Source organism: Nerophis ophidion, linkage group LG21, assembly GCF_033978795.1.
Source record: "Nerophis ophidion isolate RoL-2023_Sa linkage group LG21, RoL_Noph_v1.0, whole genome shotgun sequence".
Classification (NCBI taxonomy): Eukaryota; Metazoa; Chordata; class Actinopteri; order Syngnathiformes; family Syngnathidae; genus Nerophis; species Nerophis ophidion.
In genome coordinates this window covers 13,236,761-13,256,436 of record NC_084631.1, presented here as the reverse complement: position 1 = coordinate 13,256,436, position 19,676 = coordinate 13,236,761, and the positions used below count along the sequence as shown (strand labels likewise).

Genomic DNA, 19,676 nt, shown 5'->3' with positions numbered 1-19,676 from the left:
TCTTAGTTTCCATTTCCAAATTTAGAGGTGTGGAAATTGCCATGTAAAATTGCTAATGCTACCCAGTAGCATGTAAATTGCAAAGCCAATGTATATTAGCACCAAGTTAGCACATTATTGGAAAAGTGGAGCCTTATTGTGGTTAACTTACTTTGGTGCGTTTTTTGAGTCAATTTATTTTTTGGCATTGAAAATTGCCACATTACCTCAAGGTAGTTTGGCTGAGTCCGCTCTCAGTACTGCTGGAGTGATCGCGAAGTGCCAAAGGCGTGATGTCTATCTAGCTTAAACCATGTACTGTAACAAGGTACTGTTAGATTTTACGTAAATCAGGACAGGCGGGATTTGGTTGGTGTCAGAAAAATACACTTATTTATATGTCTTATTTTGTCCAACAGTGTGGATGAAGTGTTCCAATGCTCAGCTGGAATGGATGCTCTCTGACACGATGCAATCTGATATAGAAAAAGCTGCCTTTGATCCTTCCACACCAGAAACGGTACATGCAGTACAAAAGAAAAATGAATAGACTCTTGTCTTTAACTGAATTATTTTTATTCACGGCATTCTTTACTTAGATGTGTGCCATTTTCCGCTCTCCAAACTTCACATCCGAGGCGAAAAAGAGTGAAATGAAACCCAGCCTGGCTAAGAAGTTGCTGCAGAAAATCAAAGAGTGTTACAGAGGAGAATTGGAGCTTGAAGATGATGTCGCCCAGTGAGTTCTTAGAGTGCGTCTGGAAAATACTGTACTGTCAGGGCCATAAAGCACACTGCACCCAACAAATTTCAGAATAAATAAATATATTTAAATATACTAGTCGCAGTGGACCACAGATATACTGTATACTGATGCGAAAAATGTTGTGGAACCCACTCGCTGTGGAGGCTAGCTCTCCAATCAGAGAAACAGACTCAATGACTCCACGGTGACGTTTTGGTGGATTACCAAACTGAAACAATACAAAAAGAATGCCATTGTAAATGAAATAGGCTAACACAGACACTTGTAAATGCGGCAGCATATTTGCTAATGCTAACAACGCTAGCTTGATTACATTACGATAGCACATACAAATGATTTTGACAACACTCCTACAGAGATCAAAGATGGGACAGTTTAATTAAGTATGTAGTTGTTTTAGTTATACTGTAAAACTTACAAACGCTGCTAGGAGTGATGAATGACAAGTTCTTTTGAGCAAAAATGCTAGGTACGGTTTACAGAGAGTTCAACCCTGCAATGAGTTAACTCATCCAAAAGATGGTGTCATAGCACAAACAATAACACACATTCTCAGTGTCCGATGAAAAGTATTTGTTGAATATAAAACATTATGGCTGTTAGTGATGAACAATTCATGAATTAGCTACCGTTTTATAAGCCGCAGGTTCAAAACATGAGAAAAAAGCCGTGGCTTATAGTCCAAAAATGGAATATATTCATTTTTGTCCTCAAAATTTTACACCCATAATGACAATGTGAAAAAGTTTTTGTTGTTTTTAAAAGTTTTTTTTTTTTTTTTTTTTTAAACAACAAAGAAATTACATACAGTAGGGCAAAAAAGTGTTTAGTCAGCCACCGATTGTGCAAGTTCTCCCACTTAAAATGATGGCAGAGGTCTGTAATTTTAATCGTAGGTATACTTCAACTGTGTGAGACAGAATGTGAAAAACAAATCCAGGAATTCACATTGTAGGAATTTTAAAGCATTTATTTGTAAATTATGGTGGAAAATAAGTATTTGGCCAACCATTCAAAGCTCTCACTGATGGAAGGAGGTTTTGGCTCAAAATCTAACAATACATGGCGCCATTCATTCTTTCCTTTACACGGATCAAGCGTCCTGTCCCCTTAAGCAGAAAAACAGCCCCAAAGCGTTGATGATTCCATCTCCATGCTTCACAGTAGGTGTGGTGTTCTTGAGATGCAACTCAGTATTCTTCTTCCGCCAAACACGACGAGTTGAGTTTATACCAAAATGGATACATGGATGATACAGCAGAGGATTGGGAGAATGTCATGTGGTCAGATGAAACCAAAATAGAACTTTTTTGTATAAACTCAACTCGTCGTGTTTGGAGGAAGAAGAATACTGAGTTGCATCCCAAGAACAACATACCTACTGCGAAGCATGGGAGTGGAAATATCATGCTTTGGGGTTGTTTTTCTGCTAAGGGGACAGGACGACTGATCCGTGTTAAGAAAAGAATGAATGGGGCCATGTATCGTGAGATTTTGAGACAAAACCTCCTTCCATCAGTGAGAGCTTTGAATGGTTGACCAAATACTTATTTTCCTCCATAATTTACAAATACATTCTTTAAAATTCCTACAATGTGAATTCCTGGATCTTTTTTTCACATTCTGTCTCTCACAGTTGAAGTGTACCTATGATGAAAATTACAGACCTCTGTCATCCTTTTAAGTGGGAAAACTTGCACAATCGGTGGCTGACTAAATACTTTTTTGCACTACTGTAAGTATTCACAGCCTTTGCGTTTAGGCAACTTTGGCAGCAATTACAGGCTCATGTCTTTTTGAATATGGTGCCACACGGTGGGCACTTATCTGTGAGCAGTTTTTCCCATCCCTCTTTGCAGCACATTTAAAGCTCCATCCTGTTGGATAGGTAGTGTTAGTGCACAGCCATTTTCAAATCTCTCCAGAGATTCAAGTGTGGGCAATGGCTGAAACACTCAAGGACACTTGGAGTTATCCTGAAGCCATCACTTTTGGTATCTTAGCTGTGTTCCGAGGTTTGTTGTCCAGCTAAAAGATGAACCTGTGTTCAAGAGCGCACTGGAGCAGATTTTCAGTCTCCCAGTTCCTGCTGCTGAAAAACACCCCCACAGCATGATGCTGCCACCACCATGCTTCACAGTAGGGATGGTATTGGCCTGGTAATGAGCGGCACCTGGTTTCATCCAAACATGATGCCTGGCATTCACGACAAAGTGTTAAATCTTTGTCTCATCAGACCAGAGAATTGTGTTTCTCATGGTCTGAGTCTTTCAGGTGCATGTTGGCAAACCTTTCACTAAAAATGGCTTCTGATTGGTGGATTGCTGCACAGATAGTTGTTTTTCTGTGAGGTTCTCCTCTCGTCACAGAGAAATGCTGTAGCTCTGACCATCAGGTTCTTGGTCACCTTCAATCACTCAGTTTAGTCAACCGGACAACTCGAGGGAGAGTTATGGGCCCTAATGTATCAAGCTTGTGTATGCACCAAAACTTGCACTTTGCCCTTCTTCTCGGCAAAGGTGGGATGTATCAAATCATACCTACATTTCTACAGGCTGTGGATACTAACGCGACTCTCAGAAATGATGCTGGGTAACAGTTCACATTAAAAAAGGTAAATTTTTATTCCTCAGACTGATTGATGTGCCCATCAGAGACATATGAACAATTAACTCCCGGATGGCCTGGCCACATTTGATTTTAACAATGTAAAAAAGATAGAGTCAAGGACACAAAATGAATGCATTCACAATGCTTCACATTCATATATCATTGTAAGTGTTATGATCTGCTGCCCGGATGTGGCTGTTCCAAGGTCGCCCACCTCAACAATTGTGGCAGCGGCGTTCCATTCGCCGCCACCACCTGACTTGTCCCCGGTGGATTCAGGGACACTTGGCCTGGCGACCCACCACCAAGTCTTCCCTCCACCGTCCCTTGACTCTTGAACTTTCTCTTAGTTTTTTTGGTTCCATTTTTTCCAAGGGACACCTGGAATCTGTCCTTTAAAGGAGGGGCACTGTTATGATCCACTGCCCGGATCATAGTTTATTTATGTTTTCAGTTCACTTGTGTTCTCAGCACCTTTTGAGTTTGTGTTTCAGTCGCCATGACGGCAGATTGCTTTCACCTGCCTCTGGTTAATGTTTGGGACGCGCACCTCTTGCCCGGGTACTAATCTAAGGGCTATTTCCCACTGGGTGTGAGTTTTCCTTGCCCTTATGTGGGCCTACCGAGGATGTCGTGGTGGTTTGTGCAGCCCTTTGAGACACTAGTGATTTAGGGCTATATAAGTAAACATTGATTGATTGATTGATATTTAGTCCATGCCCTGGCCTCACTCGGGCTGGCTTCCTAGTTTGTTTCATACAACAGATGACGATTTGTATTTCCTGCTCTGTACCTGCTAGCTTCCACGCTAGGCTTTTTTACCTTCTAGCACCCACGCTAGCTCCTTTAGGTTCTGCCTTAAGTGCTATGAGCATGTTTTTCTTTGTTAAAGTCTGATTTATTTCTATATAAATCATTTGTTCCTACCTGCACGCTGTGTCCGAAGCCCGATCTGCATTCCTGGGAGAACAAACCCCGCATCACGATGCGAACCGGTCGTCACAGTAAGGTCATATCATTTATCAGGGCCGGGGGTGCCCATTAGGTTGATCGTGGGAGGGTGTGTCAGTAGATCGCTAGTCATTCATTAAAAAAATAGATCTAAAAATGAACAATCAACAATCTGCACCAAGACGTCACTTTCCTCAGTTGATCGACATTCACTGCACCCGGTGGTCTTGTGAGATGACGCTGGCTGCTGTGAGCTCAGTATTAAGAAAAAATGACCGACAGGAAGGCGAGAAACACTTATTATTTCAACAGACTCTCGCGCCGTACCTGCCGTCAAAACTCTAAAGACCGACTAAGCAGTTCCTTTCTTCACAATAAAAGTACCGCTTCATCCTGCCTGCGCTAACAAAATAAGAGTCTCAGAAAGCTAGCCTGTATTTCTTGTAAAGTGTATAAAAAACGAATATGGAAGCTAGACAAAAAGATGCCAAAAACCAACCACTTTCATGTGGTATTGGACTGAAAGGAGAACTTTTTTCTCCTCCATTTGAAAATGCGGACGTTATCAGCACTACTGTCTGATTTCTATCAATGCAAGTCATCGGAATCAGGTAATACACAAACTTATATTCTTGTTTTTGTGAAAGAAAGAAATCTATATGTGTTGAACATGATTATATTATCATTAAACACCTTAAACTTGTTAACAAAAATGTCTGTTTAATAAAAAAATAGATATAAATTATATGTATGAATGAGGTTGATCCCCTCGACTTGGTCAATTGAAAAGTAGCTCGCCTGCAGAAATAGTGTGGACACCCCTAATCTAAGCCAACGTTTTGCCACCTGTTGCTGTCAAAATGTGATCCTACGAGACCTTGGCCATGTCAGGCGGACAGCAGCAGCTGGTGGTCGCGGCACCGTAGACCGAGGATTATATGTCATGTACAGTCAGGATCAAAAGTTAACATACACTTGTAAAGAACATAATGTCATGGCTGTCTTGAGTTTGCGATACTTACTACAACTCTTATTTTTTTTGTGTGATAAAGTGATTGGAGCACATACTTGTTGGTCATAAAAAACATTCATGAATTTTGGTTCTTTTATGAATTTATTATGTGTTGGGTCAAAAGTATACATACAGCAATGTTAATATTTGCTTACATGTCCCTTGGCAAGTTTCACTGCAATAGGGCGCATTTGGTAGCCATTCACAAGCTTCTGGCAAAAAAAATTTACCACTCCTCTTGACAAAATTGGTGCAGTTCAGCAAAATTGGTGCCTTTACATTGGCAGCAAAACAGGCCCAGAGCGTAACACTACCACCACCATGCTTGTCGGTAGGGATTGTGTTCCTGGGATTGAAGGCCTCATCTTTTCTCCTACAAACATATTGCTGGGTATTGTGGCCAAATCAGACCACAGGACTTTCCTCCAGGTCTTATCTTTGTCCATGTGATGTCAGATGATTTTTTTTTAGCTGTTTGGCCACAATACCCAGCAATATGTTTGGAGTAAAAAAGGTGAGGCCTTTAATCCCAGGAACACCATTCCCACCGTCAAGCATGGTGGTAGGAGTATAATGCTCTGGGCCTGCCAATGGAACTGGTGCTTTAAATGGGACAATGAAAAAGGAGGTTTACCTCCAAATTCTTCAGGACAACCTAGAATCATCAGCCCGGAAGTTGGGTCTTGGGCGTGGTAGGGTGTTACAACAGGACAATGACCCCAAACACACGTCAAATGTGGTAAAGGAATGGCTAAATCAGGCTACAATTAAGGTTTATTAATGTTCATCACAAAGTCCTGACTTAAACATGTGGACAATGATGAAGAAACAAATCCATGTCAGAAAACCAATAGATTTAGCTGAACTGCACCAATTTTGTCAAGAGTAGAGGTCAAAAATTCAATCAGAAGCTTGCCAGAAGCTTGTGGATGGCTGCCAAAAGTGCCTTTTTGCAGTGAAACCTGCCAAGGGACATGTAAGCAAATATTAACATTGCTGTATGTATACTTTTGATCCAGCAGATTTGGTCACATTCTTAGTAAATCCATAATAAATTCATATAAGAAGCAAACTTCATGAATGTTTTTTGTGACAAACAAATATGTGCTCCAATCACTCTATCACGAAAAAATAAGAGTTGTAGAAAGTATTGGAAACTCAAGACATACATGACATTATGTTCTTTACAAGTGTCTGTAAACTTTTGATCGCGACAGTATGTGGCTGCTTATGCAGGACTCTTTCATGTAATTTATTTATAAATCTAGTAAATAAAGAAGCAAACGCTGCAAGACCAAAAAATATGGTTTGTTTGGGCAGCAGTGGTACTCAGTTGTAATACATTTTTCCAGCACTTGTGGCAGTAATGACAATTAGTCAAACAGATGAAGTCTGGAGCTGGAGACATATAGAAGTTTCTTAAAGGTGCGGTTTGCAACTTGCTCGCAGTTACATTTTTTAAAGCACAAAAATTAAAACATGAACACCCTTGGCTAGTTTGTGTTACTATCAGTGGTTTAACAGAACACATTTGTGTTAAAACAGTCTGTATTTTTAACAATTGCTAAGTTTGTGCAGTAAACATTTTTACCAGCCCGGATAAAATGATTGGTGTTTACGGCGGTCACTCATCAGGCGCAGAGACACACATACAAAAACAGTCCAAGAGAAGCAATAAATTATTTGCAGTCATTTTGTTGTTATGTCAGAATTATACTTTCATTTTTTTTTTTATTTAACTATCACTAACTATTCAAATTGCTATCATTAGCTAACAATACCCAAAGCATGTGGTATATGTTTACGTAGTTAAGTAGTTACGTCATTACGTCGTAGAAGCAGGAATAGGGGCAGGATATACCGTTTAAAATAAATTGGAAAGTTAGCACCCTCTAGACATCTGTGAACCGTATTTTCCGGACCATAAAGTGCATCGCAGATAAATGGTATTTTTCGACCTTTTTTCATATACAAACCCCGTTTCCATATGAGTTGGGAAATTGTGTTAGATGTATAAAAATTACAACATATTTGATGTTAAAACTGATAAACATTTTTTTTTTTGCAAATAATCATTAACTTAAAATTTGATGCCAGCAACTAATGACAAATAAGTTGGGAAAGGTGGCAATAAATACTGATAAAGTTGAGGAAAGCTCATCAAACACTTATTTGGAACATCCCACAGGTGTGCAGGCTAATTGGGAACAGGTGGGTGCCATGATTGGGTATAAAAACAGCTTCCCAAAAAATACTCACTCTATCACAAGAAAGGATTGGGCCAGGTACACCCTTTTGTCCACAACTGCGTGAGCAAATAGTCAAACAGTTGAAGAACAACTTTTCTCAAAGTGCAATTGCATGAAATTTAGAGACATCTGTGTACCGCATTTTCCAGACCATAGGGTGCACTGAAGCATAAGGTGCATCGCAGATAAATGTTCTATTTTTCATATACGAATCCCGTTTCCCTATGAGTTGGGAAATTCTGTTGGATGTAAATATAAACCGAATACAATGATTTGCAAATCCTTTTCAGGCCATATTCAATTGAATGCACCACAAAGACAAGATATTTGATGTTCAAACTCATAAGCTTTTTTTTTTTTTTTTGCAAATAATAATTAAACTAGAATTTCATGGCTGCAACACGTGCCAAAGTAGTTGGGAAAGGACATGTTCACCACTGTGTTACATCACCTTTTCTCTTAACAACACTCAATAAACGTTTGGGAACTGAGGAAACTAATTGTTGAAGCTTTGAAAGTGGAATTCTTTCCCATTCTTGTTTTATGTAGAGCTTCAGTCGCTCAACAGTACTGGGTCTCCGCTGTCATATTTTATGGTTCAAATGTGCCACACGTTTTCGATGGGAGACGGGTCTGGACTGCAGGCGGGCCAGGAAAGTACCCGCACTCTTTTTTTTACAAAGCCACGCTGTTGTAACACATGCTGAATGTGGCTTGGCATTGTCTTGCTGAAATAAGCAGGGGCGTCCATGAAAACGACAGCGCTTAGATGGGAACATATGTTGTTCCAAAACCTGTATGTACATTTTAGCATTAATGGTGCCTTCATAGATGTGTAAGTTACCCATGCTTTGGGCACTAATGCACCCCCATAACATCACAGATGCTGGCTTTTGAACTTTGCCGACGCAGTCTGGATGGTTCGCTTCCCCTTTGGTCCGGATGACACAATGTTAAATATTTCCCCAAAAAATATGAAATGTGGACTCGTCAGACCACAGAACACTTTTCCACTTTACATCAGTCCATCTTAGATGATCTCGGGCCCAGAACAGCCGGTTGCGTTTCTGGATGTTGTTGATAAATGGCTTTCGCTTTGCATAGTACAGTTTTAACTTGCACTTACAGATGTAGCGATGAACTGTATTTAGTGAAAGTGGTTTTCTGAAGTGTTCCTGAGCCCACGTGGTGATATCCTTTAGAGATTGATGTTGGTTATTTGATACAGTGCCGTTTGAGGGATCGAAGTTCACGGTCATTCAGTGTTGGTTTCCGGCTATACCGCTTACATGGAGTGATTTCTCCAGATTCTCTAAACCTTATGATGAGATTATGGTCCGTAGATGTTGAAATCCCTAAATTTCTTGCAATTGCACTTTGAGAAACGTTGTTCTGAAACTGTTTGACTATTTGCTCACACAGTTGTGGACAAAGGGGTGTACCTCCCCCAATCCTTTCTTGTGAAAGAGTGAGTATTTTTTGGGAAGCTGGTTTTATACCAAATGATGGCACCCACCTGTTCCCAATTAGCCTGCACGCCTGTGGGATGTTCCAAATAAGTGTTTGATGAGCATTTCTCAATTTAATCAGTATTTATTGCCACCTTTCCAAACTTCTTTGTCATGTGCTGCTGGCATCAAACTCTAAAGTTGATGATTATTTGCACACAAATCTTTGTAGCATATTCAACTGAATATGGGTTGAAAATGATTTGCAAATCATTGTATTCCGTTCATATTTACATCTAACACAATTTCCCAACTCATTTGGAAACGGGGTTTGTATAAAGCACATCGGATTAGAGGGTCCATTAATGGAGTTATATCATTCTTTTTTTCTCTGAATGGAAATCACTTCCTTGTGGTCTACATAACATGTAAATATGGTTCTTTGGTCAAAAATGTTGCATGGATTATGTTTTACAGATCATATTCAAGCCGCTGTCTGAACGGTCTTATTTACGTGGCTCACTTTCGGCAGCGTTTTCTCCCCGTCATCTTTGTTGTAGCGGTGTAGCGTGCAAGGACGGGAGTGGAAGAATTATCAAAAGATGGAACTAACTGTTTAAATGACTTTTAGACTTTACTTAAATCAATAACGGAGCAGCAGCTCCTCATCCGGAAACAACAACGACACCGGAAATGTGTCCGGTGAAAACCGTCTGACTGGAACTCTCTAATAACTTAAGTTCCTTGGGTGAATAATGTTGGTATGTTTTAGCACGTTCATGTTGAGTTTACTGATAGATATAAGTAAGAACTTTACACTACTTTATATAAGAAATAGCAACAGCGGATGGTGAATGTTCCATAACCAGAAGATAGAGAAAAAAAAGAAGCTTATCGACTACGGTGTCGGAATGGACTAAAAAGGCAGACTCCAGAAATTTTTCAGGATTTATGCATATCACAAATACAGATCAGCAGGTACCAGAAAGTACGAAAAGTTGCTTTTGCATAATATTCTGAAACAAAACGGCAGATAATATCTTTCCTTAATACATAATAACACTCGTATGTCAAAGCACAATACAATCCATCAAGCGGTGCGGCTTCATAACTTACCAAAGTCGTACTAAAACATTTTGATAGATTTTTGAGCGTTGTGTGTAATGTTCTATATTTTCAATGGATAATGTAAAATGTTGGTGTTGTTTCCTGAGTCATATTGCAGTCTACACATATCTCTTGTGTGTGACTACCATTATATTGCAGTCTACACATATCTCTTATGTTTGAATGCCATCTACTGATCACACTTATCATTACACGATGTACCAAATAGAATTGCTTCGAGGTCTGTAAGCAAAACTAGAATTATTCTGTATGTTAGGCGCACTGGGTTATAAGGTGCACTGTCGAGTTTTGAGAGAGAGAAAAAAATAATTTTAAGTGCGTCTTATAGTCCGGAAAATAGGGTAAATGTGTAAACCTAAACATATTACTAAAGCGGTAAAGCTGTATTTCATTTGCCCTTTAATTTTGACAGTTTAGTTAGGAAACATATGTTAAAGAAGTTAACCGCTGCTACACGTGCACAGTACACTTGGTAATGTATAGCATTTGAAAGCTAATGCTTATTATCATATTGAAGCATTTTTGTATTTTCTGCTATTTATTATTTTGGAATCACCATAGGCTAGGCCCATTGACGTGTTACTATGACAACGCACCCAACTTGACCCCTGAACTCAGCAGGCGACTCCTGGCTCAGTTTTCTGAGTGCAAAAACCCAAAGGCTACAATGGTATCTCTTAAATCTACATTTGTTGACGGCGATGATTATTTTTAAATTTTTTAATCATCTCACTTGAACTGCAGCTGAAGATGCTCCTTCTGAGGAAGGCCTTGTCCAACTCCAACTGGACCACATATGAGGTTCTGCACTTGCTTGGCAGCAGTGTTAGCTTGCTGTCTCCCACGCAACTGGACAGTATCGCGAGCTCTGACCTCAAACAGGTGATCAAAGACCTACCACCTGGCGTCCAGTGGAGGATGACGCAGCAACGAACTCTCGTCAAGAAACTGCTGGGCGATGAAGAGGTGAGGCTTCTGTAAATTGATATTAGTTATGAGGATTTAAGGACGTGCTTTAAGGGTCCCCACGTCAGCCCTCCATAATAGTCCTCTCGGAAAATGAGAAGAAAAATGAGAACACACGGAATTCGGTAGGTAGGCTTGGGCCAGGCGATACGGCTAAAAACTGTATCACGATGGAAGTGTTTTATATCGGTTGAAAACGATAAATGTTGATCATTTTTATGACCTATCAAAAATAATAATCAGGAGAAAAATATACAAAATTGTAAACATTTTTATTTCAAATGCTGTGGTGTGCTGTCAGGGCTTGCAAGGCCTTCTCTGCTGACTTAACATAACCAGGAATCGTGATCATAATTAAAGATGAAAGCAATGTTTTATTTACTTTCCCTAAATATCTAAAAGTATTTCCAGTGTTGTTTGTAGGTTAGAGTTTGTATCCAATCAGAATTTAACTAGCTTACGTTGCCATGCTGTACCAAATCTGCCCTGTAGGCCATAAGGTGAATCAGGAAAAAGTGGCTGGAAAGTGATTTTAGTTCCCACGTCTGGGCATTACTCTTTTTTTGCATTTTTGCATAGACAATGCCATTGTGGATATTAGGTTAAAAGTTCTCCGCAAAATTTTTTTAGAGCCATAAATGTATAAAAATAGGAATGACAACAAAAAAAAATATTATGCAGCTGTTTTTTCTTGTAAATGTATTTACATTCATTCTGGAAACAGAATCTCGTTAACAAATTGACATTAATGCATATACCTAACATTTGATACAACTAATTTAGCATTGGTATACTTTAATTTGAATTTAAACCAGGAAACATACAAAACAAATTTAAAAAAACGCTTCAAAGTAAGTGAATAGCAACCTGTGCAATTGAACATAAACCTGGTACATTTTGCTTAACAATAATGCTTTATACATTAAAAATTTCAGTAGATACTGTGCTATAAGAGGAAGTAAAAAATAAAATAAAATAAAGAAAATTTTGGCCCGAAATGGCTGACAACAATCAAAATATCGAATAATGCCAAAAAATGGAAATACGACAAAAACTGCATTAAAGTTTAGGATATGTACACAATATGGGATAAAACAATATTTATATGAACAAAATAATGTGTTGATGTCACAGCAGGTCTTGGGTATATATATATATATATAAATATAAATATATATATATATATATATCAATATATATATACATATATATATATATATATATATATATATATATATATATGTATACATTTTTTTTTGTTTGTTATTTTGTCTTAACTTAGCACATTATTAAAGTTATTAAAGCCATATCTCAAGAATTCGTTGATAGATTTTCCTCAAATTTGCCACAAACTCAAACTATGATTATTAAATGTTTTATGGTCAAGTGCACTGTAACCTCACATTCTATTTTTAAAGTATTTAACTAAATTACTAAAAAAAAAAAAATAGTAAAATACTCTGAGGGATTTTCTCAATTGTGGCAAAAACTCAAATTTTTATTGGAGAACTAACTGATCAAGTGTGACTTTGCATGTTCTGAATGAGGGAGACATTGTTCATCTCTTAGCTATCACTATCATCAGAGCCATCTTCCCATGTGGTTTTATCCTCTGTTTCCACGGAAATATTGGCACAATTTTGACACCGACACAAATGAGTCAGGACAGTCTTGCAGACATACGGAAACATCTTCCTGTCTCACATTTGTTCTGCTTGCAGCTGCAGTGGACTACCTTTAACACACTATCAGGGGCAGGATTTGTAGTAATCCATGTAACTATTAACCATCCATCCTCAATGTGCCATCCACTGCCATTGGGTGAATGAGCAGACATTATACCTTTGAGACGAAGTGGCTGGGGAGAGGGAAGTCTGGGTTTCCCTGCTTAGGCTGTTGCCCCCGCGACCCGACCTCGGATAAGCGGAAGATGATGGATGGATGGATGGATGGATATACCTTTGAGATAATCTCATTATTGCAGCCTGGTAGTTTGCCCTTTTGCCATACTTGCCAACCCTTCCGGATTTTCCGGGAGACTCTCGAAATTCAACGCCTCTCCCGAAAACCTCCCGGGAGAAATTTTCTCCCGAAAATCTCCCGAAATTAAGACGGAGCTGGAGGCCACGCCCACTCCAACTCCATGAGAACCTGACTCAATGTTGTGACCCTCTTAAACAGGACAATATGGCCATCTACTGTACATAGAATAGAATGTCTGTTCTGAAGCCCACAGTAAAGAGACGTAACTTCATCACGTCGCCTGGTTATTGACTCCAACCCAATATATTACACCTTCGATGAGCAAAATGAAGAAATACGCTTGCAAGTTCCAGAACGATTGGAAACAAGAATTTCAGTTTATCCAGGAGAGTTCGAAGGGGAAGGGATATGTTGCCTGTAAATTTTGTAAACAGACTCCTCCATTGAACACGGTGAACGGATATACTCAGTCATTAACGGTCAGAGAAGCACAAAGCGTCTGCAACGCAGCATCGTTCACAACCCAGTATGATGGCCCATCTTGCAAAATGGAGACCCGATGGTGTATCTTATGCTGAGACAAAGATGGATGGCTATACTGATAGCTGGAAGCAACATCCCGTTCTCATTTACGGATGGCCAAGTGTCCCCGCAACCAACGAGGGAGAGTCAGGTGGTGGCGACGCGTTGAACGCCGCTGCAACTGGCAAGGCGGGCGACCACGGAATGGCCACATCAGTGGCTGACGAGGAGGAAGTCCATAACACGGCCGCATCTTTGGCCCACAAGGAGGAGGTTGCGCAGCCGGCGGCGCCGATGATGAGGACAGCTTCGTGGGAGGAGCCGTCGACCATGATGACGACAATGAAGATGGCGGCGCCCTGTGAAAGTCCCCCAGAGATGATGTCGTGGGTGGATCCGCTGCTGACCCGGAAAATGGCAGTGTCGTGCGGAGTCCCACCGGTGATGAGTGAGATGGCGGCGCCATGCGAAAGCCCGCCAGAGACGATGATGTCTCCGTGGGAGGAGACGATGGTGGGGATGACAGCGGCGTGTGCTTGGCAGCACCGCTGCGGGTAGTAACCCCAACCTCCACTAGGCGGATACCAGACGCTGTCCACCACTGGCCGAAGGAGTTCCTGTCTGCCGATGTCTGCCGATGTCTGCCGATGTCTGCCGATGTCCCCCGGTGCGAAAACCAGGGACGGGCAGAAGGGGGCCAGGAGGAGGGAAAATGACACGTTCCTCGCAGAGTCCCAGCAGGACGACAGAAGGAACATCACAGTGGGCTCCACTGGAGCCTTCGCCGGACTGGCAGGACCAGCGGGTGCTGGCAGGAAGAGCAGCCGTGGTGCGGCTGCTGGAAGCTGGCTAGGAGCAGGAACGGGTGCTGGGGGTCCAGCCGGTGTTGGGCGTTGTGGCGCCGCGACGGGCATAAGACACGGGGCTGTGACCGGCGTGCAACGCGGTGTGGGAACCGGTGGTCGACGCGCCAGCACAGTCAATTGCCGTGGAGCCGGGACAGAAAGCACAGCAGGCGACGGGGAAGATGGTCGGAGAGCCGGAACCGGCGGCCGAGCCGGTAGGAGGGAAGGTGGCGGTGGCCGCGCCGGTCGGAGAGCCGGGACCGGTGGTCAAGGCAGAGGGAGAAGGTCCGAGCCTACTGTGAGCTGGGAACGTCGGCTGTGAATCGCCAACAGGAGTTCTCGCGAGGTAACAACAGTCTAGCTCGATGATACTGTGAGGAAAACGCATGGCTGCCATTTTGCTACCCCTAGATGCAAGAACCAGGAGGAGGATGAGCAGGTAAGATGACTTTGATGATCATCAAACAAAAACATCTGTCTTGCAAACAGAAATTCCAAACAGAGAATTATCATCGAGCACTGAGGAGTGCTTGAGACAAGGCATAAATAGCATACATGTTGATTGGCAGCAGGTGTGGACCAGCTGCCAATCAACAGCAGGTGTGTGAAATGAACAGTGCTCAGCGGAACAAGGAGGAAGTGGAAACCAAAATAAGAGCACTGAGTAGGAAGTAAATACAAGAAGGAGGAAAACAAACAGACATTAAGTGACGGATCGTCACTGTAGTGACGACTATGACTGGTTAAATATGGATTAGCAATCACTTCAGGGTGTCGGGTCAGGACAGCAATTATTCGTTCAGGTGAGTGCAGGAGAAATAATAGATTGTCAGAGTCCAGATTTGCAGGTTCAATTGTATATTGAAGACATACATGAGTTGTTCATTTGCATTTGTGTATGTGTGTGGTTTCCTAAACAAACAAATACAATCATTATAAATTAACTACCACAATACAATTAAATATAGGAACAAGCATGCAACAGGGCTGTTAAATATACATTACTTAGCTGTGTATACACAGTTTACATAAATCCACAGAATTTGAACATCCCAGCCCTAAGTAATGTAATAATTATTAGAATGTAAATAGCATCACAACAATAATTCTAAATTGTCAATTGGGGTTAACAAACATGTCCAATGCTACAAACAGGCCCCAATCAGGGTATGATATTTAGCTAGCAGTTAGCTTGTGAACCTGATGCCAAACAGCCATTAGACAACAATAAAACTGACCAAATGAGTTGCAATATAGTTTTAAGCACAAAACAGGTTATATTAAAGTGTATATAAAGTAATATATATATATATATATTATATATATATATATATATATATATATATATATATATTATATATTATATATATATATATATATATATATATTATATTATATATATATATATTATATATATATATTATTATATATATATATATATATATATATATATATATATATATAATATATATATATATATATTATATAAAGTATATAAAGTAAAGTAAGTAAGTGTATATAAAGTAATATAAAGTAAAGAATGCAGTCTTAAGATTATGCCACCCCGAGCACCCAAAATTCCAGGAAGAGGGTCAACTTTTTCTTCAAATTATCCAAGCTAAGTTCATTGGCTAATTAGCCAACCAGGCATCTGTTAAAATTCTTGTGAAATGAGTTTACTGCTGCAGTGTGCATACGTGTGCACACACTCTCGCTTTGCCTGGAGTTGCTGAGGGCAAGGTTTTTTACACGGTAAAAAGATCAAGGGGGATAACCACAGAGCCTGGTGGGATACCTGGTGGGTTTACTGCCTCCTTAGAAACCAGAAGCACTGAGTGGGATTTTACTGTTTGGGAAAAGCCAGCATTACAGAAATATGTCATTACCAAAATACGTAAGTCATATTTATTTTTCATTTTTCACTCCTCTTGAATTGTCAAAAATCACCAAGAACATCTTGTACACACCTTACTATTATTAATATTACCTTCTTGTATTATTGGAAGCCCCATCCCTGCTATACAAACTTATTACTGATACAGATACTTGACATTATATTCAAGACCCTCGAATTATTTTGTGATTTTGCCTTTAGTTTTTGGAGCAAGATTAGAATCCGAATAAAACACAAGACAAATGGACAGTACTTTAATAAAAAAAATTAACAATACATACATATATATTATATTACATACAATATAGGGACGGCGTAGCGCAGTGGAAGAGTGGTCGTGCGCAACCCGTGTGTCCCTGGTTCAATCCCCACCTAAAACCAACCTCGTCACGTCCGTTGTGTCCTGAGCAAGACACTTCACCCTTGCTCCTGATGGGTGCTGGTTAGCGCCTTGCATGGCAGCTCCCTCCATCAGTGTGTGAATGTGTGTGTCAATGGGTGAATGTGGAAGTAGTGTCAAAGCGCTTTGAGTACCTTGAAGGTAGAAAAGCGATATACAAGTACAAGTACAACTCACTTTGTATTGACGCACACTGTCAATTAAACAAATGACATCGAAGTTCACCATAACTTTCAGAGCTTGCTGATATAGTGATGTGTTCAATGCCCCCTCCAGTGTCGTAAAAGTGTACTACACTCAAGCAGCTCAATGACACAAAAAGAAAACAAGCGTTTTAAAGACAGTCTTTTGTACAGTCACAGTACTGTCTGTAACAGAACTTGTGGTACCGCACTTCCATGGCCACACAGTCTAAGTCTTCAATATGCAAGAGAATGCTACTGTCTTACTTTATCCTGGCAACGTTCATCGACTGGCCTAAAAATAAGATGATTAAATGGGCAGCACGGTGGAAGAGGGGTTAGTGCATCTGCTTCACAATATGAAGGTTCTGAGTAGTCCTGAGTTCAATTCCGGGCTCAGGATCATTCTGTGTGGAGTTTTCCTGTTTTCCCCGTGATGAGTGGGTTCCCTCCGGGAACTCGGCTTCCTCCCACCTCCAAAGACATGCACCTGGGGATAGGCCCTTCCCACCTCTAAAGACATGCACCTGGGGCTAGGCCTCTCCCACCTCCAAATACATGCACCAGATGATAGTGATAGGCCCCCCCCACCTCCAAAGACATGCACCTGGGGATAGGTTGATTGGCAACACTAAATTGGCCCTAGTGTGTGAATGTGAGTGTGAATGTTGTCTGTCTATCTGTGTTGGCCCTGTGATGAGGTGGCGACTTGCCTGCCCGATTGTAGCTGAGATAGGCTCCAGCGCCCCCGAAGGGAATAAGCGGTTGAAAATGGATGGATAAATGGTTTGTATATGTGTAAGTGCTACGTGTAGAGTGTGTGTTTACCTGCTGAAAGAGTTTCTGCCTGTAAAAGATGGTCCTTCTGCCGGTTGCCTCCCACGGTAATTCTCTCGTCCGTTTTCTTGCAAATGATACAAATGGCAGGGCACACAGGGCCAGCAGAACCGATAGGCAGGCCCGTTTTCGCTCTTAGTTTTTTCTTTGGAATGCCACTTGTCGAGACTGAAGCGTTGTCCGATGCTACAAACTCATCTTAACCCACATCCAGCCGTTAGGCCAGTTTTTCGGCAGAATCCAAACGCTTCTTATCAACGAACCGCCGGTAAATAGTCGGATGAAGCCCAGCGTCATCAGGAATAACTTTAAATTCAACATCGATACAGGATATCAATGTCTCGGCTACTTTATAAGACTCTCCATTACAGCAAAGCCACCGTTTTAAACAATTCCTGTAAGTATCCCACCTTCTGATAGTGACATCATTCACCTCTTTATTCCTAACAGGCGTAACATGCGTGTAGCATTTTTGTTGTTCTCTTTTCAAAATTTTTTAGGTGTTTTAGCTTTTTTTAGGTGTTTTAGCTGATTTTGAGTATTTTCCTCTTCATCGCTCGACGTTGTTGACATCGCCATCTTGGATCTGCGCAGCTACCCGATTGGTCGAATGTGAAGCACGTGATAAAAACGTCACCTCTTGAGACGAAAATATTGTTACGCCAAGGAAGAAATAATCCCGACTTTAATCACTAATTTAAAAAATTTGCCTGCATGTCGAGTGGAAAACTTTTTTTTTCTCATTGAAAACCAAAATATATTTTTTAAGAACCAAAAATTATTTAGTGCCCAGACATGGGAACGAGATGAAACAAAAAACGGGTTCACCTTACGGCCTACTGGGCCTTCAGAATCAACAATGCAGGTGTCCGTGCACTGTAAGCGAATGGGCACATAGAGTTGATAGATAATTGCAATAGCCAATCAGATCACGAATTGTTGTCAGTAAGGCCTTCTAGCTGGCCTTACGCTGTGATTGGATACTCACCGGTACTCACAAAGACGGAGAGCAAAATGTTGATTAGGTGGCAGATATTTATTTGCAAAGTCATTTTCAAGAAGGATACTTAAGAGAAACTACATCTTGTGAGACAAGGTTGGCCGACACCGGAAGCTATCCCGGCGGTGAAATGGTTTGCCATTTCAACCGACTACTACCAACTACCGATTACGAGCAGTACCACTGGCATATACGGCATCAAATGGGTGCTACAAATATTGTATTGCTTAATTTGTTAATGTTTCATTTGTTTTATACAATTCCTTTCATTTTGACAGTACCATGTAAGATATATTTCATTGCGGAAGCAGGTTTATTAAATGTTAAATGCCCCAAAAAATAGACCCTTTTGTACACTGTTGAGGGGAATCAATGTCCAGTAGTGTGCAAGTGTGTTTCTGTATAGTATCTTCAGCTGTGTCCATGTGGTTTTGAATGATTGATTGAAACTTTTATTAGTAGATACATATTCTGTACAATTGACCACAAAATGGTAACACCCGAATAAGTTTTTCAACTTCTTTAATTTGGGGTCCACGTTAATCAACTCATGGTACAAATATATACTATCAGCATAATACAGTCATCACACAAGTTAATCATATACATTGAATTATTTACAATATTTGGTGACATAAATTACGGTATTTTGAGAGTTGAAGTCGGACTAAGTAGGACATCACTGAGGGCCTAGGTGAGAAATGCACGCCCACTGTTCAAATGTAATCTTCCTCTGATTAGAATCCCCGTCAGATATCAAGGCAGAGCGGAAAGGAAATGTCAACACAACCATTTAAAACATTCAACCAAAAAACAAAATTCTAAAATTCTAACATCACATTGAACACTTCAATAGACTCTTAAAATTAATATGCAAAAATAAGGAATGCATAAAAAAATGCTT

General features: G+C 40.5%; 1 protein-coding gene across 1 annotated transcript in view; it reads left to right on the top strand.

Moving 5' to 3' along the window:
• The window catches only part of otoa (otoancorin), a 79,295-nt gene that overhangs the window by 2,956 nt on the left and 56,663 nt on the right, over positions 1–19,676 (top strand). The window contains exons 3-10 of the mRNA XM_061882843.1: positions 399–499; positions 579–718; positions 10,705–10,813; positions 10,888–11,120; positions 13,737–14,168; positions 14,295–14,479; positions 14,589–14,757; positions 14,871–14,898. Of these exons, the coding sequence (XP_061738827.1) occupies positions 399–499; positions 579–718; positions 10,705–10,813; positions 10,888–11,120; positions 13,737–14,168; positions 14,295–14,479; positions 14,589–14,757; positions 14,871–14,898 (1,397 nt within the window). The remainder of the gene's footprint in view (positions 1–398; positions 500–578; positions 719–10,704; positions 10,814–10,887; positions 11,121–13,736; positions 14,169–14,294; positions 14,480–14,588; positions 14,758–14,870; positions 14,899–19,676) is intronic.